The sequence below is a fragment of the Eulemur rufifrons genome, chromosome 20 (genome assembly GCF_041146395.1).
Source record: "Eulemur rufifrons isolate Redbay chromosome 20, OSU_ERuf_1, whole genome shotgun sequence".
Classification (NCBI taxonomy): Eukaryota; Metazoa; Chordata; class Mammalia; order Primates; family Lemuridae; genus Eulemur; species Eulemur rufifrons.
In genome coordinates, this window is record NC_091002.1 from 31,509,561 (window position 1) to 31,534,053 (window position 24,493).

A 24,493-nucleotide genomic window follows, 5' to 3' on the forward strand; every position below is an offset into this window, starting at 1 on the left:
GCTCAGAGGGCGAGCGGGAGGCAGGCGTTGCCTGCAGTGGGGCCCAGGAGCCAGCAGGTGCCGCTGCGTCCCCGCTTCCAGGCGCCTGACCCAGCGCGCAAAGTTGGGCTGGGAACCGCGGGGGGAAGGAAGGACCGAGCGAGCGAGGGTGGCGGGGAAGAGAGGGCGGGAGGAGGAGGGAGGAGGGGAAGGAGCGGGGGCGGGGGGCCGCCGGGCGTGTGTCACTCGCTCTCTCCCTCTGTGTATAGAGGATGTGCTGAATGGTGCGCTTTGAGGCGGCGGCAGAGGAGGAGCAGGATCTGGCGGCGGCTGCCAGCCTAGGCTGCCCGGCTCGGCTTCCCTTAGCCTTCCGAGGCTCCTCATCCACCGCGGGCTCCCGATCCCACGTCCCGCCCGGGGCATGGACCTGCGCTGCGCCCCGGAGCGCCCCGCCTGCTGAGCGGCGCCCGAGGGAGGTGCGGAGGCCGGGAGGCCAGGGAGGCCGGCCAGGGATCAGAGTCGAGCGCCTTCGGAGCAGAGAAAGGAGCCCGCGCCCCGCGCCCAGTCCCTGCCGCACTCGCCCGGGCTGCCCGGAGCCCCGATGAGCCCAGATGGCCGGGGCTCAACCCGGAGTGCACGCCTTGCAACTCAAGCCCGTGTGCGTGTCCGACAGCCTCAAGAAGGGCATCAAATTCGTCAAGTGGGATGATGTAAGTATTGGGGCGGCCCGGATCGGGGCGCTGGCCCGGGCACTGGGCAGGGCGGGCGGCGTGGGGGTGGGGCGAGGGGCGCGTTATGCAATTGCCGCCCTGGGAGCGGGCAGGGGCGGCCTCGGGGCGCACAGGTTGGCATATGCCAAGGGAGATGGCAAAGGACAGGAGCTTTGCGCGCGCTCCTGTATCCTCGGGGTTTAGTAATTGACATCCTTTCTGGGGCTGGCAAGCGCCCCCTGAGGGTCTTAAATCTTTTGGGCCACTGGATCAAGAGGGCAGGCTTTACTTGGTGATGGGTCCTGAGAGTTTGGAAAGTGGGGAATGTGAAGTTGGGACCCGCTGGAAAGCTCCGGGTGTGAACAAGACGCGCCCTTTCTCCGCCTGCGATGGCACCCCCTCGCCTCGTTACTTCTTTTGCCCCCTTTCAAGAAGGAACGGCCTGGAAGTCCGAAAGTGTTTAGTGACTGCTAACCCTCTTAGCGCTTTTGTGGGAGCCCACGCGCCAGAGGGCACAGTAGTCCAGCCGACAGGTGGTCGCTGATACCAAACTTCAGCGCCTAGCTCCAGAGTGAGGGTCCCTGAGAAGGGCTGTGGGGGGGGGGGGGACACTTGAGGAGGCTAGTGAGCAAAAGGTGGGGGCCTGGAGGGGTCGTAGAGGGCTCAATGGACCTGTAGGCAGATGTGGAGGGCTAGTTTTTGAGAACTGAGCTGGCTGGAGTCTTTTGCTTGAAACAAACACCAGATGTTCCCTCTAGATTTACCTTCACCTTTGGCCAGGTCAGAGCCTAGCCCAGTGCCAGGGTCTCCAGTGAGTGCTTCACGTGCAGTCCAGACCCAAGAACTTCAAATGACTTCTCCCTCCCCCCTACTCCAGTTGCCTTCAAAACACTTAAATTCAGGGGGGATTACTATCCCCCTGAAAACATTCGATTCTTGGGATGGAGAACATTATGGTATCAATTTTATGTCCTAGGTGTCATTCAAAAGGTTTGATAAGAACATCCCACTGAAATAAACCCGAGCTGCCAGGCTCCAAGGAAATTTAGGTCCAAATGACTAATACATCTCTTAATCAGGAGGAATTAGAGGAGAATGAGGCGTTCTTCTTGCTGAAAAGATTTTCCACCTAGTAAATTATAGCCTGTTATCCTCTAGGGTATTTTTCTTTAATCTTCTTAAGCCATTTTCCAGTGTCTGAAAACAATTTAAATATTCCAGGTAGCGAATCCAATTACTTAGCTGAGTGCGTCTGTGTCTATATTTTGTCCAGCTGGAAGTGCAAACGGAACTTGGAGTATGAGCTACAGCTTCCTTGAAAGCGAATGCCAGTTATTAAATGCTGTAGGCAAGGATGTAGACATGCATCTTTTTACCATGGACTTCAGATTTTCCTTCTTTCAGTCCTGGTCTAATTGGACTGGATGTTTTTGTAAATGGAAGAGAATCTAAACAATAAATTCAGACACAGATGACATGCTTTGTGTCAAGGCGGAAAAAAAAAAAAAAAAAGAAAAGACAAATCAACAATAAATATAACAGTCTTACCCATCTTGAGATCCTTGACTAGAGAGCTAATGTGATGATGAATTGACCAAGAAAGAGAAGGAAGGGCAGAGGGAAAAGAGAGAAAGAGATTTCACAGAATAAAAAAACAGGGAGTTTCAGCCCAAGCTTTGGATTTCTATACACTGATGATTTTTAAACCATGTTTTAAATAATTCTCCATAATTTCTTGTTTGGGAGAAAATAGCCAATGTCATTTTGAGAGGAAGGCCTTCTATGAAAACACATTTTGATATATCAAGGTAGATTGTTTTTATTATGTGCATTTATGTAATAAATATTTCTTGCTCACCTATTAGTGCCAGCCCTAAACTAGATCCTGGGATGGTGAAGAACGTAGACAAAATCCATTCTGTAATGGACCTTACGTGCTGGGTGGAGGAGACAAAAATGATCAAAATCCCTAATGAATGGTGCATTGAGACTAATGGAGAGGGCCCTGGTCAATACCATCCGATGAAGAAGGTGAAAAGAACTCCCTGTGAGCACTGCAGCAGTGAGTTTCTGAGGAAGCCCCTATGGGCAGGATGTAGGGCAGGCATTAAGGAGAAGGCCAGTAGAATCACAGCTCTTTTAAAAAAGAAACGTAGGCTGCACCCAGGAGTCAAGTTATCTGGCATATGATGAGCTGTCCTGCAAGTTCTTTGCCTCTCTTGGTCTCCACTGTGAACTGTGGGCTGCAGGGGACCCAGACTTTCTCCAAATTGCCTTTATCCTCCTCAGATATCACCTCCTTTGCTCTTCCTAGCTCATCTGTGCCCTTCCAGAATCAAGCAGTTCAGGTTATCTGCCTATTGACATTGCATCACAATGAGAGTGTGACAGAAGGAACTAGATCTTGAGTCAAAGGCTTGTGTCTACCTGCTAGTTCTCTCACCAGTAAGCTATGTGACTTTAGGTGAATCACTTACCCTCTCTGAAACTGTGCTGCTTCTTGTGCAAAACTGTGTTGAGGCCACATTCCCTGTTTCATCTAATAGTTGGGAGGAGCTATCAGGATAAGGCAGCACTTTATTCACATTGGAGCATGCATCAGAGCCATCTGGAGGGCTTGGTGACTCTTAGATTGCTGGGTCCCACCCTTTGTTTCTGATTGGGAAGGTTTGGGGTAGGGCCTGAGAATCTACATTTCTCATATAACCTGGTGATGTTTATGCTGCTGGTTGGGGAAACCACACTGTGAAAACCACTGGGATATGACTTATAAACAAACTTGGAAGGTACAACAGACAAATAGCATAATCTCCTCGTCCTGCCTAAATTTTCCCTGGTTTGTGGATTTAATTTTATTTCTCTGTTTGCATTTTGAGAAATTCATCCAATTTACCACCTAAGAGGTAGAAAGACCTCAATGGCGTAATCATGGACGATCTTTTTAGATCGTCTAGAATGTTTTATGAAGTATCCCTGATACCCAGATTGGCTTAAATCACATTCATACATTTCTTCTGAATTGTTTATATGCAATGAAAAAATTATTATCATTTTTTAATTTTTCACCTGCTTCTAGTTGGATTGTTAAACAGGGAAAGGAAAGAGAGAAGCTTTTTGAGAGGCCACCTAGTCTGACTTTGTATCTTTGGGCAGGGAGGCTGCTGTGTCCTTCCTCTTGGCACTTGCATTGGGAAATACCTGCTGTCTCCTGCCCCAGGGGTACATCCCCATCTGCTTGTGTAGAGGAAAAGTAAATGCTACAAACAACTTAAAAATCTCTCAAATATCTAATCTCATTTATAAACTGTAGAACCCGCTTTCTGTTCTGTAAGAAGGCTAGGCAAACTCATAAAACATTCTCCATATCCCTTCAGAAAGCATAACACATAGCAGGGTATTCAAAAATGATGAGTTTGGGGTTACTTAGGATTGTGAAGAGATCATCTCTTGTACTTTAATCAATTAAAGCACCATAATCACTGGTCCTGTTGTCCTGACCACCATGTGGAATGGAAGATGTCACCCAGACAGTGCAGTGCCATGCATAATTTGTTGGCCACCCACCAACAAGTCATACTGAGGCTGCGAATGCTGCAAGGGTGATAGTCAAAAGCTTTGACATAGGCACTGACCGATCACAGCAGACAGCAGGTGTGTAATAGAGTAGGGCCCTGGAGACATCCTCTTGCACCCTTTTAACCCTTTTGCTGCCTGATCATGGGGATGTATGGGGGTCCCCAGGGTCTGTAGGCGGATGGGTGGGAGATCTGGAATATTTCAATGTTTTAAAACTAGTGTTGGTGTATATAGTCTGAACATGAAGGCTAAAACTGTCCTCCTGAACTTGGCAAGGAGATAAAGGACTGACCTATTAGCGGGACCTCTTTTATTAATGATATTAAAAATGCCACTTTATACCCTTGCTTTTGTTTTGCATTTGTGTATTATCAGGCTCTGGTGATGGGAGGTGGGTGTTATTGGAGAATTCTGGTGAGATAAGCAGTAAAAGGAGTTACTTTCTCCATCTAGCCAGGGAGCTTGGGAGATTTTGAGACTGGTCCCTTTCTCTTCTGGACCCTTGACCTTGCTCCATATGAGACAGGACATGGAGGGAGAAAGAGGAAGAAGGAAAAACTGTACAGTAGGCCCCCTAACCCCTGAGTCACCTCTGTTTTCCACAGCTAAGGACCCTGTCTATTTGTTCTACAACTTCTGGGGAATGGAAAGGTATTCGTTTTTTTGTTCTTTCTTTTTTTTTACTCTCACCTTCCAAATTCAGATCTTACTGTGGGCAAGTTGCTTACTGCATCCCATCTCAGTTTCTTCAACTGTAACTTACAAATTGTAATGTTTCCTACCTCACAGAACAGCTGTTAAGGTGAAATGAGCAAATGCATATTCTTTGCTTTGTATAGTGCCCAACACACAGGCGACCCTCAGTAAAACATTTTTAATAAGTTATTGTCTCGTAGTAGTAAAAGGGATGTGAATTTTATCAAGGTGGTCAGTATGTGTTACATGACTCTTATTCTAAAAGTGGAACGGTCCAGAGCTTACTCCCATTCCCTTTAATGTGTGTGTTGATTTTATAATTTGGAGGGGGAAAACAAGTCAGGTTTATTTGCCCCTTTTAAAAATTTTAGGTATTTCAGAGCAAATGAATCTTCTTAATTCAAAGCAGGACCCACTCTCTCTAAAGCAATTCAGTTTACAAATCATCTCAAAGTTTTATTTCTCCTTAAATTCCAAATGTACATGTATAGTCTCATATTGTACATCTGTCTTTCAGGCATAATCTAACATTCAAAAGTCGTAATTACTAGGCTAAGTGGTTTGAGAAGTCTGAGGAAACTCAGAGGTTTGAATTTGCATTAATGTCCTGTGGATTTGAAACAAGTAACTCCCTTCTTTACCACCACAACCCCCCCCCCCACACACAGAAAAACCCCACAGCTAAAACAGGTAATTAAAAAAAACCACTAGTATATATTGTACATTTCTCAGCATCCTATACAAAAACTTAGAACTTTTGCATTATGTGGAATCTGCAGTTCCAGTTTCCAAAATGATGACATGATGACACTTTGAAGATGGATGAGGGAGCAGAGCGGAAGGGTTATGAAGTGGGGATGTAGTAACATTCACCTGGGAAAGGGTATGGGAAGCAGGGAGAAAACAACCCTGAGTTGGTAGCCATTGGATACAGATTGGGACACCACAGAGTGCAAGGCAGATTCTAGACTGGAGGGTTAGCAGGTCCCCTCTAAAGTGCCTCTTAAATATACCCAGATATGTCCACTCTTCATATCCAAAGAGCTTTGTGAATTTCTCATTGACAGTCAGTAATTACTATAATCTAAATGTAAGATTATAACTTTTTCCAGGTGAGTCAATAAAGCTATCTTAAGGTTTTTCTTTATTAGTGTGTAACATGCATACAGCAAAACATGCAAATCGTATGTCCAGCTGGGTCAGTTTTCACAAAGTGAACACTCCTGTGTCACCGGCACCAGATCAAAATAGAGCATCACTGGCCCAGGAGTCCTGAGCACTCTCTTCCTGTCCCTACATCTCCTCCCAAGAGTATCCCTTATCCTGACTTTTAACTCCATAGATTGGTTTTACTTGTTTTTGATCTAATAAAGCTATTTTTATTTTCAGTGAAAACTAAACAAAACCTCTTCAGCCTAAAGCACTTTTATTATTGCTGAATTGACCTTCTAGAATACTAACAACAGAAGTGACTTATCTTTAGTTTAGATGGCCCTTGATTAGGTCCTTATCTGTCCTAAGTTGAAATCTGGCAAGTGTAGTAGGTATAGAAAATGCCCCCAGGGAGGAAACAGTTAAACAAAGCTCTAGTAATTTAGAGAGGAAATGTAATGCCTACAGGCTGTTATTGACATTGCAAAGCAGACTAGTATAGTGCTACTGTTGCTAGAATATATTTTTCCCTCACAGGTTTTCTCTCTTATCTTGCCTGACACTGATACTTCGTACCTATGGTCCATTAGGATAATTTGCTCTGGCTATTAGCCTCCCTTGAAAGTTTAGCCTATCAATAAATAGCTTCAAATTATATTTACCTGCAGTGATATTTAAATGGGACAGGAACATTTTACTTTTTTAGGTTGAACTTGGTAACCCATAGTTAAATGTTTCCTTATCAGAATTGTTTCATGTTATCATGAACAAGAAGTGCCAGCAGAAAATAGAATGAGATTGATTGTGCATTGTTGACTACGGCTGTGGGTCCCCACTTAAATAACAAATCCTTGGTAACTGAAAATGTTAGTGTTCCTGTTACCCAAGTTAATATTAGGTTCATGCAACCTTTCAGATCTTATCATAAATCCTATGTGCTCAGACAAATGTCACAATCTATTCCGTCTAATCCTTTCCCCATCTACTCTGTGTCCCATCCCCTCATCAGAGCCATGTGCATCAGTAGCCAAAGGAACTAGAGACATATTTCTCACATCATTTGCATATACAACCCTAAAAATCAGCCATTGATTTTTGTAAAAATCTAGCAGAAATAGGATATTAAGAGTGCTTAGGGTCTTTAAGAGTCTTTCTGGTTCCCCTCTGATATGTTTAAGGTCTAATATTCAATTTTATTATTTTTACTATGTGTTAACTTAAATTTTGGAAATTTTTACTTTAATTTTATTCTGAAAAAATGTTTTGGTATATGTATTATTCACTCACTAAATCTGTATATTTATCAGGAAACTAAATTATTATAAATTGGGAAACAGACTATGATAATTAGGAAAACCTAGGTATTTAGTATTAGCATTAACAGCATCCTACGTCTGTTTTTTTTATTTCAAGGGCTTTGTTAGTTCACATTGTTTGGTTAATGTTTCATATTTTTTTATTGCATTGGTATTTCATAAACAAGTTCAGGAAAAATGGATTACTTAGCAAAGGAAACAGCTGAACTAGTCATGGTGGCTATCAATGCATAACATTTGGTATCTAGAAGATCAAGAGATTGTTTTGCCATTTTTAAAAAACCCCAATTTTTTTTTTTTTTTGGCACTTGTGTATGAAATAGGTAAAGGAAAGCTAATTTTGATTAATTTTATAGAAGAGGCCATAGGGGCACAAAACTCTGGAAAACCACAGAGCAAATCAGTAATTGGTATGCTGGATTGAAAAAAAAAACACAATTAAAGATGCTGACCATGATGCTCCTCAGGTGTGCTGTGTTGGAGATGGTTGAGTCTCACTTAGCATCCATTCCTACATCCTCTTAGTAGGACTTCCTATAATACAAAGTTTGGACATCTAAAGCTACATTTACCAGACTCCTTTGAGGCTAACATTCTGGCTGGAAATTAAGTTCCACCAAATAGGTGCACACACATGAGATTTGGAGGGTGGAAATGTTAAGGAGGCCACCTTACTGCATCTTTTGGGTAGTTTCTACAGATACACGAGATGTTAAAAGAGGTGACGTCTCCTGTAATAGTTCTCCAATGTCTCCAAAAAGCAATGGTGGCAGTGGCCACTCCTGTTCTCACTTCATGCTTCATTGTCTTCCACTAAGCTGGCTTGTTTGAGACCCCTGCAGTTCTTTCTTGACTTCTCACCTTCCTGCATATGGTGGAGATCATAGCTCTCCTCAAGGGTTAGTGCTACAGTGTTCTGGGGTCATTGATGCCAACCCAGCCTGAAGCCTGCTTCTCCGACCCTTGCAGTGATTTTGTCAAGTGTTTAACTACCTGCATTAAGTCCCTTTATCTTCAAAGTCCCAGAGAAGTTTTTGTTTCCTGCATTAAACGCTGCCTGATATGGTCTTTCATGGCTCCAGGATCTGAACATCCTGTGTAACTTTCTCCTTCAATGCTACAGTTGAGTAAAATGGAGTTTTGCTATAATATTGCCCGTGGAATTCAATATCAAGAGTGAGACCTAGTAGCAGGCGCTTATTCTTGTAAAGCACTGTTATGTATTTACATTTACCCCTATTCAATTATGAAGTCCACCTTGGGTGGTAGGAAAAGAGCAAGTGTTCTTTTCCATTTTACATAGAAGTAAATCGAGGTTAGTCACTTGTGATTTGTCCAAGGACATACGACTAGTTAGAGCCAGAATCAGAATTTAAAATAAGATCTTCTGGTTCAGTCTAGGGTCCTTTCCAGTCTACAATGACATCCCCAAACAGGATCCTTTTTCTAACAAAAAAAGCTTTTAATAAAGTCCAAATGATTACAAGTTGAAAGAGATTCATTGACTTTTCCAAATAATCTTTCTGATTTTAGGATTCATACAAATGAAGCTTAGATCTCTATAAACTCGTCCCTTTTGCCTAGTGTCTTCAAAATAGCTGTTTTATAGTGTATATACAAAATCCATTTTTGTCTACACTATGCAAGATGTGTAAACATGGGAAAATGTCACCTCTGCTTTGAGGTGCAGAGGCCAGTGTGTGCTCTAGAATCTTTACAGATGTTCTACATCAGTTGGGCAATGTAGAAACATGCATATGGAAAGATAGCTATTCTGGAATGGTGTTAAAACAAAGATCATTTTTTTACACTGCTTAATAAGTGATACTTTTGTTTCTAGCAGGACTCATTGCATCTGCTACTCTACCTTTTTTCTCTTCCCCAAATACTGGCAAATGTTGTATTTTGCTGGACTCCTATTAACACTAGTCTAATGACTTCTCATGGACATCAAGGTGTGTCACCTGCTCCCAAGTAAGATGTAGAATGGCTTGGAATGCAAGCTAACATCAACTTGAGAGGCTAGATCTAGATTATCTGTGCAGGGAGGTGGATATCTCTTGCTTATATTATAACTAGACCAAGGCTTCTGGAGGGCTATAGCTTTATATTATTTGTCTTCTTTCCCTAGGGGAGAGCATAGGCCTGACACTGTGGCACAGGTAGGTGCTGGTGCTCAGAGAATATTTGTGGGATGAGACGTGTCTGGCTCACAGTGACTTCACCCAGAGGAGTGTGCAGCCTTGAGGCAGACCCTGAGGGTGGTCAGGCTCCCACTAGACCTTGTAACCTTTGCAGTGATGTGTGGTGTGGATGGGAAAGCCCTGCTTTGTGTCCTTCCAGTTCATCTGAAATCTCCTGGAGCCCTAAGGGACTCTGTGGCCTTCTTAGATGGGGTTTCTCCATGTGAGTTTGTGAAGGAAAATGTCATTGGTAATGTAGAGCTGACTGTTGTCAGAGTATTGATTTCATTTAAGGTCTAAATATGGCTTAAGGTTGAGTGTGTACTCCATTGCAATTCACTGTTGGGTGAAAATGAGGATGCTTGATGTATTTACATGTTATACTCTGAATGTTACCCTTGGTTCCTGTTTTCTGAAAAAGATGCTTATACATACGCTTATACATACATACACATATTGCAGTGAATATGGCCATTAAAGAAATTCAGGAGTGTTAAAAGTGACAGAACAAAAGAATGATTGTTGCGAAGACACTCTATCCGATGATGATTCATAGAAAGAAAAATGAATAGATGCACTTTATTGCTAAAGGGAGAAATTAGCAAGTAAAAGATATGGTGCTAAAATGTTATTTATAATAAAACTTCTGCCCACATTATTCCCTCTGTACAGAGACAATGGGAGTCACTAGGACAGTATTCTTAACTTTCTCCCTTCCCTACTCCTAGTTTGATGTACTTGAGCCACTTCCATTCTTCTAGCTGCCCTCCTGCCCTTGGGAAAGCACCTCTCCATTTATATTCTGGAGCCCATCCTTCCTGGCCTCTCTGAATCCTGGCTTCATTATTGTCTACCACCACCCCTTCTCTTCTGACATATCTGTGTACATTTACCCTCTGTTTAGGCTCTTCTAAGAACATATCAATATGCCTCTACTCATAAAAATCCCAACATAAACACCAACACAATGCCACTCAGCTCTTTAGTTACTGCACCCACCCTCATCGTCTTCCCTCCACTAGGAAAGTGCAAATTATACTCATCATCTCCCTGTCCTCACCTCCCACCAGCTCCCTCTCAGCCCAGCGCTCCATAGGGTTTCCTGCCCTCACCACTGCTCTGGAAATTCTCTTGCTGTGGCTACTCACAACTTGCCAAGTGCTAGCCCCCATTGGTATTTTTCAGAATCTACCTTTTCTTTTTCCCCTGCAGTATCCTTCCACCCATCTATCTATTCATTCATTATTTATACTTTAAAAATGTATTGATGCCTCTTCAAATCCAGACTTTGTACTAGTGTTGTGGATGTATGATGATAAGTGATTCAGTAGCTACCTTCATGGAGTTTGTGTTCTATTTGGGGAGATTGATGCTAAACAAAAAGAAATATAATTATTTCATTAGAACTGTGGTAAGTGCTACAGGAAAAAAAAAAAAGTACAAGCGAATATAAGAAGCATGGAAGGTTCCCTGAAAAATTCTATTTATGAAAAGACCTGAGTTGTAGGTAGTTCTTAGGCCAACATGAGTAGGGGGAGTATTTTGGGCAGAGGGACACCAGGTGTGGGCATTGCAAAGAGGCAAGGAACACGGGACCTTGAAAGACAGAACTGGAATATGCAAGTAGAGAGTGTGGCTCCCATAATGCCGGATGGATGGCAAGGGCCTGCAATATATTGCTTAGGTCCCTGCAAGATTTTAGATTTATGAAGTCAACAGGAAACCATTAAAGCCATGTTCTCATCCTTGGCAGTATTGACATTTGTGTCCAGTAATTCTTTGTTGTGGGGTCTGGCCTGTGTATTGTAGGATATTTAATAGCATCCTTGGCCTCTACACACTGGATATCAGTAGCAATCCCTGGTGATGATTACCAAAATTGTCTCCAGACATTGCCAAATGTCCCCTGGTGTATAAAATTGCCCCCACTTGAGAACCACTAGTTAAAATGAAATGCTGTGCTCTTAATTGATTTTAAAAGTATAAGGCCACTTCACACACACACACACACACACACACAAACACACATGGCCAGTAAGCACATGAAAAGATGTTTGATGCCATTAGTCATCAGGGAAATGCAAACTAAAATCACAATGAGATGTCACTGCATACTCACCTGAGCTATGTCTTGCTGAAATTATCGATTTTCTCATCTGATGCCCCTACTAAGCAATGAGCAACTGGTTTGATCGGGGATCTGAGCTTTCATTTTGTTTCCTAATAGACTATCCAAAGTAGCTAGCATGGTGTTTGAAGAACCATGCTTCCTACTTTTCACTACATTGTGTCAAAAAGGTCTTTTGTACTTGTTCATAAAAGGCAAGTGTCTTAATGGTGTGTCTCTCCCCTGTTTTGCCTCCTCTATTCTGGACCTTTTTAACCTCCTCTGCTTGTCTTTATTTGGGGGAATTTCAGACTGGACACACCGCTGGAGGAAAATTCTTACTAATGCTGATGCACGTGGAAGTTTTACTTCGCTGTCTTTAATCCAACACTCTAGATCCAAGACTACCCTTACTGTGTTTTTATTTCATAGTCAGGGCTGCATTGCTCATGTTTGAGGGGCATCACATCTGATTTCCTGTGACCCTTAGATTTCATCTTCCCTCATGCAGCTGTTTTCTCCCCATCCTATATATCTACTGTATTTGGCTCTATTGCTTCCTGTTGCAAGTCTTGGGCAACATCGGTTATTCTTTTTCCTGGTTGACTCTGTAATATTGATTAGGTTAGAGGTGCATGTCCTGTTCATGTAATAGCATAAGAACCTGAGAATCATGGTGCACTCATAATTGTGGTTAAGCCTTGGCTAATAGACTTTCTGACAGTGGTGCTGAGGAATGTGCTGTGGGTCTGTACATGGGTCCTTGACGTTAGCCTTGGGAGTTTAGGGTTCTACTTTGTTGTAGTTTACTGGGGCTGCCATAACAAAGTGCCACAGATTGGATGCCTTCAACAGCAGAAATGAATTTTCTCACAGTTCTAGAGGCTACAAGTTGCAGATCAAGGTGTTAGCAGGGTTGCTTCTTTCTGAGGGCCGTGAGAGAAGGGTCTGTTCCAGGCCTCTTTTCTTGGATGGTCAGATGGCTGACTTCTCCCTGTGTCTTCACATCATCTTCCTTCTGTGCATGTCTGTGTCCAAATGTCCTCTTCTTATAAGGACACCAGTTATATTGGTTTAGGGCCCATCCTTAAGACCTTCTTTTGATTTAATCACATCTTTAATGACCCTATCTCCACATAAGGTCACATTTTGAGGTATTAGGGATTAGGACTTCAGCATATAAATTGGTGGGGGGGAAACAATTAAATCTGTAACATACCTCAACCTGGTAAAGTGTAGCTCAGGAGGTGGCTCTGTTAGCTATTTGGCTCTATTAGCTCTATTAGCTCTATTAGCTCTATTTAGCTATTTGAAGAATTGACACTTAGAGAAGCAACTAGATTTATTTTGCACTACCTCGATGTTAAAAATTAGATGGTAGCTGCATACCATGGAGAAAAACTAAAAATATATAATAGGAATTGTCTGGCAAAAGAACCAAGATTGTTTCGTGAGAAAGATTTGCCTGTTAAGGTGTATCCACATAAAGGTTTGGAGCTGCACTGTCTAACAGAAATATACTGTGAGCCACATAGGACACTTTTGAATTTTTCTAGTAGCCACATTAAACCAAGTAAAGAAAGAAGCAGATGGAATTCATTTTAATAATGTATTTTATTTAATCCAGTATATGCATTTTGACATGTAATTAATATCCAAAAATTATTAGTGAGCTATTTTATATTCTTGTTTTCATTCTTAATCTTTGAAATCTTGTAGCACATCTTGGTCATGGTAAGATGTACCCACATTTCAAGTTCTCAGTAGCCACGGAGAGCCACAGTGGCTCTTGTATTGGATTGTGCAAGTGTAGAATATGCATTCTCAGCAGGGTCATATCACCTCCAAGAAAATTAAAAGTGGTTCTTGGGGAACAAAAATCTCTGCTTAATCTATTTTTCTTTTGTATAAAGCACAGATATACATACACCATGTAAACAGATATTTAGGATATTTATAATATTAGGTCATTAAATATGGAATGTCATATTTTGAATAAAAAATTTAGTTTATTGTATCTCAGACAAGAAGCAGTACAATTAATCAAAATATGTGCCTAAATTATTGACACAGTTTTGCCTTCTTAACGGTATTGTTTATATCCAGCAGTAAAGAAGCCTGGAGAGCAAGTGGCGATGAAATTGCAAAAGGCATTTTCCACAGCTTGTTAGAGAATTGAATATTTTTCCTTTCAAGAAGTGGTCCAAAGCCTGGAAGAAGTGGTGGTAGTCAGTTGGTGCAAGGTCTGGTGAATATGGTAGATGACAGAGAATTTCCAAGTCCAGCCTTTGCAATTTGAGCAGCATTGTTTGTGCAACATGTGGTCCAGCATTGTCTTGCAAGAGGATTGGCCTGTCTCTATTGACCCATCTTGGCTGCTTAATTGCAAGCATCCTCCTCATTTCATCCAGTAGACATACACTGTAATGGATTGACCATGTTTCGTGAAGCTGTAGTGGATAATACCAGCAATGGACCACCAAACAGACACCATTAGCTTTTTTTGATGAATATCTGGGTTTGGACTGTGTTTTGGCACTTCATCTGTATCCAACCATTATGCCAAACACTTGCAATTATCAGAAAGAATCTATTTTTCATCACACAGAACAATATGGTATAGAAATGGTTTGCCTTTATGTCAGACAGCAAAGAAAGGCAAGCTTCGAGCTGACTTCTGTTCTGATGTTTAATTCATGTGGAACCCATCTATCCAGCTTCTTTACCTTGTGAATTTGTTTCAAATTGTCCAGTATTGTTGGAATAGTAACGTCAAACCTTGCTGTTAATTCACACATAGGTTGAGATGGATTCACTTCCACTACAGCTTTCAGCTCATCATTATCCACCTTGGTCTCAGGTCACCCATGTGGCTCATTTTCAAGATTAAAATCACCAGAACAGAACTTCTCAAACCATCGATGCACTGTGCCACATCCTTCCTGAACACTTTGTTGATATTTCGAGCTGTCTGTGCTGCATTGGTTCCACGATGGAACTCATATTCAAAAATAACATGAATTTTTGATGTATCCATGGTTTCACAAAAATTGCTCTAAAAAAAATTTGAAAGATAATCCCAAGACAAGCCATGTGTTTGAAAGAATAAGGATATACCTTCACAATAAACATAAAACAAGAAGTGTCAAAGTGAAATGTCAAAGATACCAACTGTCAAACTTAGTACTTAACGAAATTAGACATTTCATACTTAATATTAAAATTTCATGGTAGATGACTAGGAATATAAAGGTCTACAAAGGTTCCTTAGTAGGGCAATAATGGAAAAATATTGAGAACCACTGCTAGAGAGCATGTTCTTAAAGGTTTAATTTCCAATGCTGGGATTCCTTGGGCAAGTTAGTTAGCTGGGATTCTTTGGGCAAGCTAGTTAGTAGAAGCCTTGATCTATTTATCAATAAAATTGGAATAATTGCAATGTTTACGTCTTACATTATTATAAGTATTAAAGGAAAAAATACAAGTGAAGTTCCCCACAGTGATCAGCTCAGAGCAAATGTTGAGAATGTATCAGTTATTTTTTTGCCAGGGATTCTGGTATTAGAAGGGAGTTTGGAATACTAGTACCTTTGTCATTTCCTCTCAGGTTTTTTTAGGGTTTATTATTCGTTTATATCAGTGAATTGCTGAGCAAATCATTATAGTAAAGAGTTATAGGATTTTAGTGTTAATGTTGATCCCAGTGACACTTTTTTCTTAATGAAATGTTTCTCATTGTTTTGGATGTTGAGGTTTTGTTAAGGCCCTTCACTTTGTGCCTTGACTGTTCTTTATTTGGCCTATAGACTGTTTAGAGATTCGCGTAAATTGCAAAACAATAGCTTCTTAATTATTGTATTAGTCTTCACTATTGATGATATAGGGATGAGAGTAAAATGGTTTCTATCAAATAAAGGGGAATAAATGGAAATTTACTCTGCATCATCTGCTATTACTAACTCAAAATCGGTATGTTTATTGTTCTCTCTTTTTTTTTTTTAAAGGCAAATGTTCTTTGGGAAAAATCTCTTGTAACTTTAAGTAAATGAAAGTTGAATTCTTAGTTTGAGGCAATGTACTTACAGGTTTACCTACACTCTAAGCTCACGGGTGCTTCTTGGAGCTTTACATCATTCTATTCCTCACCCAAAGCCTCTCCCAGTGTAGGCAGGCCCACATCAATGATTTTCAAAGTGTGGTCCCTGGACCAGCGGCATTAGCATCACTGTGAAAGTATTAGAAGTGCAGATTCTTAGAGTCTCTCCCAGACCTACTGAATGAGAGACTCCAGGGAAAGGGCCCAGCAATCTATGTTTTAACAAGAACTGTCAGTGAATCTAATGTACCCAAGAGTTTCAAAACAACCATCTTATGGAACACACATCTTAAAGATATTGTTGGAGATATAAAGAATAAAAAATAGTGTTGTCTTTATCATTCTACAGTAATATGTTCCAAGAGTCACAACCTGTCTGCAGTTCCCTTGGAAATGAAGAATGAACATATATATCAAACTCCAAACCTACACATATGTTCTGACAATTTAAGAATATTTATGATCTGGGTTGAGTGGCTACTTTGGTATGGGGAGAATATAGACACTTGCAGCTGTGTAGGAGGTGGGAAAAAAAGCAGGTGGAATTGAAAATGGAGATTCATGTATTTCTGGGTCAAATCCTACTTTGCATGGCAAGAATGCCAAGTTCCAGCTGATCTTGGAATGTTTGAGGTGATTATGGAGGAAGCAGGCAGGGAGCCTAGATAAATGATCACTTAACAGAGGAACTGTAGCCGGAAGAGTGAAGTCAAGAAAATATTGAACAAAGGAGCTTTAATTTTGAAGGAGTAGAAGGAGTAAGCTAGAAATAGCAGTATGTGAAACAAACTAGGCAGCCCACTACAGTGTTCCAAAATATAAATTTTGAGTAGTTTTGTTCTACTCACTTAAATGTTTGATGACCTGGGATCCTTGCAGGGAACTGCCACCAAGATTTTGATTAGACTCTTGTCAGATGCTCTGATAAGAAGAGGAGAAACTAACCTGAAAGTAATCAGTTACAACCTACAGTTAATTCCAAAATCATCTGGAAGTGGGAATGTGTGCTGTGTACAGTCTGTCAGAAACTTTTTATTTTGCCCACCTCTAGAAGAGTAGGTAACAAAACAGGATTGAAAATATTGCTATGATTTATTGGAAATATTGCTGTGAACTGTTATGCATATAATCTGATAGAAAAAGCCTAATTTTTAAAATATTCTTTCATTATATTATCAGCTTGTTTCCAAATGTCTTCTTTTGACATTTAAAAGTAATTTTGAAATTTTAAAGTCTAGCTGAAGTTCCATGCAACAACACAATTCTTATAAAAGATATTTTTCAAACTGCATGTTAAGAATGTATGTTAAGAATATCAAGATAAAACAGGATGGCAGTTTCTCAAAAAATTAAACATTGTACTACTGTATGATACAGCAATTCCACTCCTGGGTGTATACCGAAAAGAATCGAAAGCAGAGACTTAGAGATATTTGCATCACCTATGTTCATAGGGGCATTATTCACAATAGCCAAAGGATGGAAACAACCCAAATCAATGGATAGATGGATGGATAAACAAAACATGGTATACATAAATGGAATATTATTCAGCCTTAAGAAGGAAGGAGATCTGACACATGCTACAATATGGATGAAATTTGATAACAATATGCTAAATAAAATAAAGGAAAAGGGACAAATATTGTATGATTCCATTTACATGACTACCTGGAGTAGTCAAATTCACAGACACAGAAAGTAAGAATGAGGTCTTTGTGGCTGAATTGAGGAGAGAATGGGTGTGGAGTTTTAGTTTGGGAAGATGAAAAATTTCTGGGGATGGATGGCGATGATGATAGTGTAACATCGTGAATGTATTTAATACCATTGAACTGTATACTTAAAAATGGTAAATTCTATGCTATGTATATTTTATCACAATAAAAGAAGAATATCAAGATTTAATTTTTGATAATTTTTTGATACAAAAATTTAATATTTTGATACATCTTTTTTTGTTGTTTTTTTGAGACAGAATCTCACTCTGTTGCCCAGGCTAGAGTGCTGTGGCATCAGCCTAGCTCACAGCAACCTCAAACTGCTGGGCTCAAGCAATCCTCCTGCCTCAGCCTCCTAAGTAGCTGGGACTACAGGCATGTGCCACCATGCCCGGCTAATTTTTTCTATATATTTTTAGTTATTCTGCTAATTTCTTTCTATTTTTAGTAGAGACGGGGTCTCGCTCTTGCTCAGGCTGGTCTTGAACTCCCTGAGCTCAAACGATTCACCTGCCTCGGCCTCCCAGAGTGCTAGGATTACAGGCGTGAGCCACCGTGCCTGGCCTGATACATCTGTTTTTAAATATAATCCACTAGATTAATAATAAACATTTTTGGGTGGCAAACATTTGTCCAGGTTCTTTACCCAAGTTATCCTATTTAATTCTCACAACAATCCTTTAAGATGGGTATTGTGATTGTCCCTCACCTTTTCTTTCAGTTGTGTAAAATGATGTGTTGAGAAAGGACAGGCAGGAATTTGAACCCAAGAGGAGACAGGCTCCTTAGCCAGGGCTACAGTAGAACTTAACATGTAGATGAAAATCATTAATACAACTCTACCCAGTAGGAAAATTTCCCAAATTCGAAAATTTTCTCTGCAAGTTCTAATTTTCATTATAAGTTCTTTTGATCAGATAGGAAATATGACATATGATAGTTATAATGTATATGAAAAAGTTGAAAAAAGCTAGCAATTTATGTTTCTACAAAATGTAATTCCTGCAAAGGCCTGAGTATTTCAGTATAAAAATCTATATCCAGTGACATGTATTGTCTTGTGCAGATGGTATGTCTTTATGAAAATTGCTGAAAGAAAAGAACACATATTTTAGAAATGTTTAATATTATTGTTATAGTGCATGCAATTTTTGATTTATGCTATGTATGCTTTAAACTCAGAAGACTATGATGTTTTATTTTAGCATGTGAAATTTAAATTTGCAACAAGTTTGTGTATATCTTTCTGAGTATGTAGAAGTTGGCCTTATTTACTGTTACCTTGGAAACGATGCCCAAATGCTATGCTTACTCTCTTTAGTACAATTAAAAATCATTTTATGGAGCAAATGTAATTTAAAATATTATCCTTAGGCATGAATTTTAATTAATATTAATCATATAATGTATGTAATGATATTTAGTGTTAAAATTATTTCGAAAGTTAAATATAGGTTTTTAATAGAAAACATGTCAATGCCTTTAAAAACTTGCCTTAATCAATAAATGCATCACTGACTTTTTCCTTTATAAGTTATGTACAAATATTCTGATTATTGGGAAATTGCCTCAGTTAAATAATTAATAATCTGTGAAGTTAAAAATGCCATGTCTAATTTTTTGGAAATCTTTCTTAGTAATAGACAACCTTGGAGAATCTCTTAGCAATTATTAATTTTTAAATAACTCCTGGGTAGATTTTTTGACAGCGATATATGTTGATATGCATGTTTTTTCTTACATTTCTAGGACTCAACTATTGTTACTCCAATTATTTTGAGGACTGACCCTCAGGGATTTTTCTTTTACTGGACAGATCAAAATAAGGTAAGAAATGAAATATATCTTTCTTACATTTTATGGTTGGTTACTGCTTGGCAAAGTATTTATGTGTTTTATTTGTATAAGTATATCCATTTCACAGATGGCCCTTTGCAATTTAAAGGTTCTACTTTAAAAGAATATGTAAGGCCAAAGGTCTTAGAATTTTTCAAGGACAATTACTTTGAAATAGTAGATTTTTAAAATCCTAGGACACTTGATATTTCTCAGTTCTGTATATGTTATTTGTTAGGACAAGAACACGGAAATGTGAATTACATTTGACATAGAACATAATTAGCTGGCGTTACTAATTTAAGTCCTCACCCATAAAGAATGAATAAAAATGATAAGAAAATGACATTTGATCCCAATAACCATACACTTTGCTTTTCCTTTCTCTCCCTTCTCCCCTGTGCCGTTCATTAAGGGCTCTCCCAGCATCAGCAGGAATTTGGCCTTGTTAATTTGTTCATGTCAGAAAACCAAGAATAAAATTTCTTTAGCTTATTCCTGCAGTTTTCAGGAATTTCTTCCTAAATTAGCTTTCTGCCCACAATACCATGAATTTGGTATCTCATTTATTATGAAACCAATTGATGATTCTGTGTTGAATTATTAAAAAGTAGAATGTCTGCCGATCATAAGATTTATTTGGAGTTTAATGGGCAGTTAAACAAGAATATTCATAGAAAGTGGTTATTATTTCAAGAACCATTGACACAGTTCTACACTTGAACCTCAGAGGCCACGGAATATAGAATATTTTTATCTCCTAAGTTCTGATCTATAGAGAGATGGGATAGGGTTTATTAAGAGTGCAAAATACATGTTGATACCAATAGAATAGCAATAGTATTATACCATTAGATTACCTGGGACCTCCACAGTTACTAATGAAGGGAGAGTGAATTGTTAGCTCTTTCAAAAATCTGCATTAGTCCTTATGTCCAAAGTTCCCTTGGCCAGGTGCAGTGGCTCACACCTGTAAACTCAACAGAGGAGTTTGAGCTAGGATCGCGTGCCACTGCACTCCAGCTTAGGTGACAGAATGAGATCCTATCCCTGGAGTGTTCAGCCTCTCCTGCTGCTGCCTTTGAGACAACCTCAGTTAGACCTGCAAGGAGTAGTTTGGAAGTGGCCTTGTGCAATGGTGTGGAGAGGGCAGTGTGGATCCTAGGGGAAGCTCTTAGGGTGTTGGAAAGTAATATCTGGTCCCAGGGTTAGTCCTGAGTGGGCCTGTTTACACATCATCCAAAAGGCAAATTTCAGCCTTGTGGTTCTGGAGTTACTTTCTGCATATGTGTGCCCTGAAGCCATCTGTGGACACAGATGTGGGGGGGTAAACCATAGACCCTATGCTAATGTCAAAAATTGTATTTGAGTAAGAGTTCATACTTAATGTTCATGTTTATTATTGGGTGTGTTAATCACTTGGCTTAGACATTCTGTTGGGTTTCCTGCTGTTATGTGTAGAACAATGGCTTACAAGAGGTTTTGTTTTTTGTTTTTTTCCTCCTCCTAAAGGCTATTTTTAGCATTGTTGAAGCTTTATTCATGAAAGATGTATTTATAATGCCTAGAGCATTTCTAAAGGTTGAGTATTTGTACAAGAGACCAAACTGTCAGTTTGATTTTTCAACTTGTAAATCAAGTTTCTATAAAAGCAGCAGAAGATATTTTGGGGTTTTTAAATAATTCATGGCAACTCAGTTAAGCTCCCCTCTAAGACCAATCATAAATATTTCTTTGCTTAAGAAACAGAGTGTAGGACTGAGGCCTGTTTGTCGTATCTCTATTGTGGACCCAATATTTCCAACCATGCTTATGTTCAAATCAAGGATAATATGTTTCGAGTTCTTATACCAACCTTTTTCTCTTAGTTGTAATGCTATTTATGACCAATTGAAACAGATAATTTGGTGGCAGTTCCTTTTATCTCCTTGTGACTTTTCTTTTCATGGATATTAATCTTACAGTGCTAGCCAAGAGATGGTAAATTTTACTTTTCACTTTTTAAATACCTAAGTCATCCCTCAGTCATTTATCAGAGTTTGGAGACTTATTTTCTAGTCAATGATCATGTATCTTAGAATCCAAAAGACGAGAAGATTTAAGCAAAAAAAAAAAAAAAAAATTAAACTTACTGTGCTTTCAAGTTTGTCATTTTCCTTCTGGCTTTAAGCCTAGTCCTGGAACCAAAATGAGTGATTCATCTGCTTTTAGAAGATGGATGACTGTAAGTGAGAGAGTAAGTGTATGATAGAAGAAATGACTAGAAGAAATGGCGCATGTAAATGGAGGATGGCACACCAAGCTTTAGTCGCTGTTTTTGCATAAAATCATTTGAAGGTACATGGCTGTATCTACATACAATCGTGATGTTATTGAGAGGATTACATTCTTTAAAATGTTTTTTCTGGCGATTAGTTTTAAGACTCTGCCACATGTATAATAGAGACCGTGTTTCAGAGAAAAATATATAATAACCTTTAAGTTTATCCCTTGAATGTTGCACACTGTGTTTTGCACTGGTGGGGAAGCGTGCATTGGTATTTATGGTAATATGCTTTTCTTCTCCCTTGAGGCTTCCTCCCAACATGTTCTCCCTTTGTTGCATGAAGCTTATACCAAAACATTTTGATCAGCAACCACCTGAAACCTAATCTGCTCACGGGCAAGCTGAGTGGCTCTAAGAAGCCCTTTGTAAAGAGCATTATTACAAGAGTTTTTGTTTTGTTTTTAACAGCATAGGAGGAAAAGCGTCATGTTTTACAGTGTCTTACATGTGTCTTTCTCTTGTCATGGCTACATCAGACCTTGTACCAGAGCCGCTAGTTTCAAGCCACTGCCTTTCCCTTCTGTAAACAATGACATGCTGCCTTCCCCTCCTTTGATTTGTCACCATAGAAATGATAGGTGACAAAGAAGACAGAAAGCACAGCTGATGGATTTAGGAATTAAACACCAAAACTAGCAAGTAATTTTTAGGTAGCAGAAATGTGCTTTAGTGAAACACGGACAGAGAGTTTGGAGTTGGTGGAAGCAGATATGTATGAATATCATTTTTAGGGATATGTGTTCATACTCTGTACCAGCTCTGGTCTTATTTTAATAATTCTTTCCTCTTTAGTGTTGGCTCTGTAAATCTTATTGAATATAATTGGCAAAAACAAGTTTCTGAACATGACTATTTTAAGCACGGTGGTTTTTCTTGTCTAAATGTTGATTATGTGAAGAGGATGAGTTTGTAAATCGTGGGTGAGAAGGGACTTTAGCACGGTCTGTGTATTTGAGAGGGTGCCTGCATTAGGCTGTGACTTTTTGTTGGATCTGTGCCACGGGGGCACCAGAAGCCACACAGGAAGCATTAGCCCTGAAAACCATGTGAACCGTAAGAATCTGAGCACAATTTTGAAAGAAAGGCTAAAGAAGAGAAAAGGGTCAATGTTGAAGCGTTAACAAGAACCTATCCTGCTAGAATATGAAACAAAATAGGCCTTTGCCTTGAAACTCGATGCCTGGCTTGTGTGCCAAAGTTGGTGTAAAAATAAAACTAGTTGCTACTAGTTCGGATCCAAGAAGTTCAATTTAGTTCAGTAAACCCTTCCTTGTATCCCGAAAACAGGAGCTTGGGGGAAGGGAGGAGGAAAAAAACATAATTAAATTCAAAAAGGAACGAGAGGAAAAAACACATTTTAAATGAAAGACTCCTACAACTTTTTTTTTTTTTGTTACAGATTTTATTTTTTTTTTTAATTTTGCAGATAATGTACAAATATCTCCTTTTTGTAAAAGGGTAAAGTGCTATAAATATCTTTAAACTAGACTCTCCCATTAACCCCAATCCTACTCCTTTTTCCAGAGTCAACTGCTGGTGACAGCGTCATGGTTTCTTCCTAAGTCTCTTTGTAATGAATTGGTGCACGTGTGACTATGGAAACATTTCATTTTGTTTTGTTTATATCCATTTTTATCCCAAGTCACATCATATTATTTTTATTGTTCTACAACTTCCCTTTCACTTTATGGTATATCTTAGAGAACTTTTCAAGTTAGTGCCTGTGTATGTATCTACCTCATTCTTTTAAATTGCTCTGTCGTATCTCAAATAATGGATTACCAATTTTATTTGATAATAAAAAAATTCTCATTGATGGATTCTTGGTGTTTGTTTATGATTTTGAGCAACAGCAAACAATCCTATAATATAGAGTAACAGCGAGGTGTATCCCTCTCTGGGTATACGGCCAGGTAGGGGTTCCCTAAGGAGAATGCTCAGAAGTGCAATTGCTGATTGAGGCTATACCTATCCAAAATTTTGTTTAATGGCTTTGCCATTTTATAACCCCATCTGTCTTATATGAAAGGAACTTATCTGAAAGGGTTTTCTCAAGCTCAACCAACACCGTTAGGAAACATTTTCATTTTTCCAATTTGATGTGACCATTGTATCTCTCTTTGTTTTAATCTGTCCTTGCTTGATTTGCTAATAAACTGTGTGCATTCCTATACATTTTTGTCCATTTCTGTTTTTCTTACATGGATTGCCTATTTATATCCTTTGTCCTTGTGTTGAGAGCTCTCTATGTATTCTAGATGTTACTCCTTTAGCTGTTATAAATGTTGCAAATACTTTCTTACTGTGGCTTGTTTTTGACTTTTTTAACATCTAACTTACATAACAAAAGACTACTTAAAGCCTTAAACTTTGATGCAGTCCCATTTCAACCTCCCTCACCCCACCTTTTTGCTTTATTTAAGGTCTCATTCAGCCTCCTTATCACCATCCTTGTTATTAATATAGGATTTTATTCCACGTATAATGTATTTTGAGGACTGGTGTGAGGTGGAGCTCTAATTTCAATTTCCTTAAATGGGTAGCCCTATGCTAGGTGGCTCCCTGTTCTTTCAAGTGACATGATGGTATTAAATATTAGCTGTGATCGCACCCTCCCTCTTGTGGCTTTCTTCCGGGGTCAGAGTGTGAAGGGTGTAGGAGGTGGGAGCTGCAATGGTAGGTCCCTCAATGTTGATACTCTCACATGTCCCCCACTGCTGACATCTGCTCCGTATGGTTTGGAGGGCCTGCAGGCCCCTTCCTATGTTTTAATTCCTTTGGACTTCTGGGTCATC

The 24,493-nt window shown here is 39.6% G+C and overlaps 1 protein-coding gene across 2 annotated transcripts in view; it reads left to right on the forward strand.

The window, feature by feature from the left end:
- Window positions 1–217: 217 nt before the first annotated feature.
- Window positions 218–24,493, forward strand: part of PLCB1 (phospholipase C beta 1) — a 652,483-nt gene continuing 628,207 nt past the window's right edge. For both annotated transcript variants that reach the window (XM_069495451.1, XM_069495450.1), the window contains exons 1-2: window positions 218–689; window positions 19,286–19,363. In XM_069495451.1, the coding sequence (XP_069351552.1) occupies window positions 591–689; window positions 19,286–19,363 (177 nt within the window). In that variant the 5' untranslated portion in view covers window positions 218–590. The remainder of the gene's footprint in view (window positions 690–19,285; window positions 19,364–24,493) is intronic.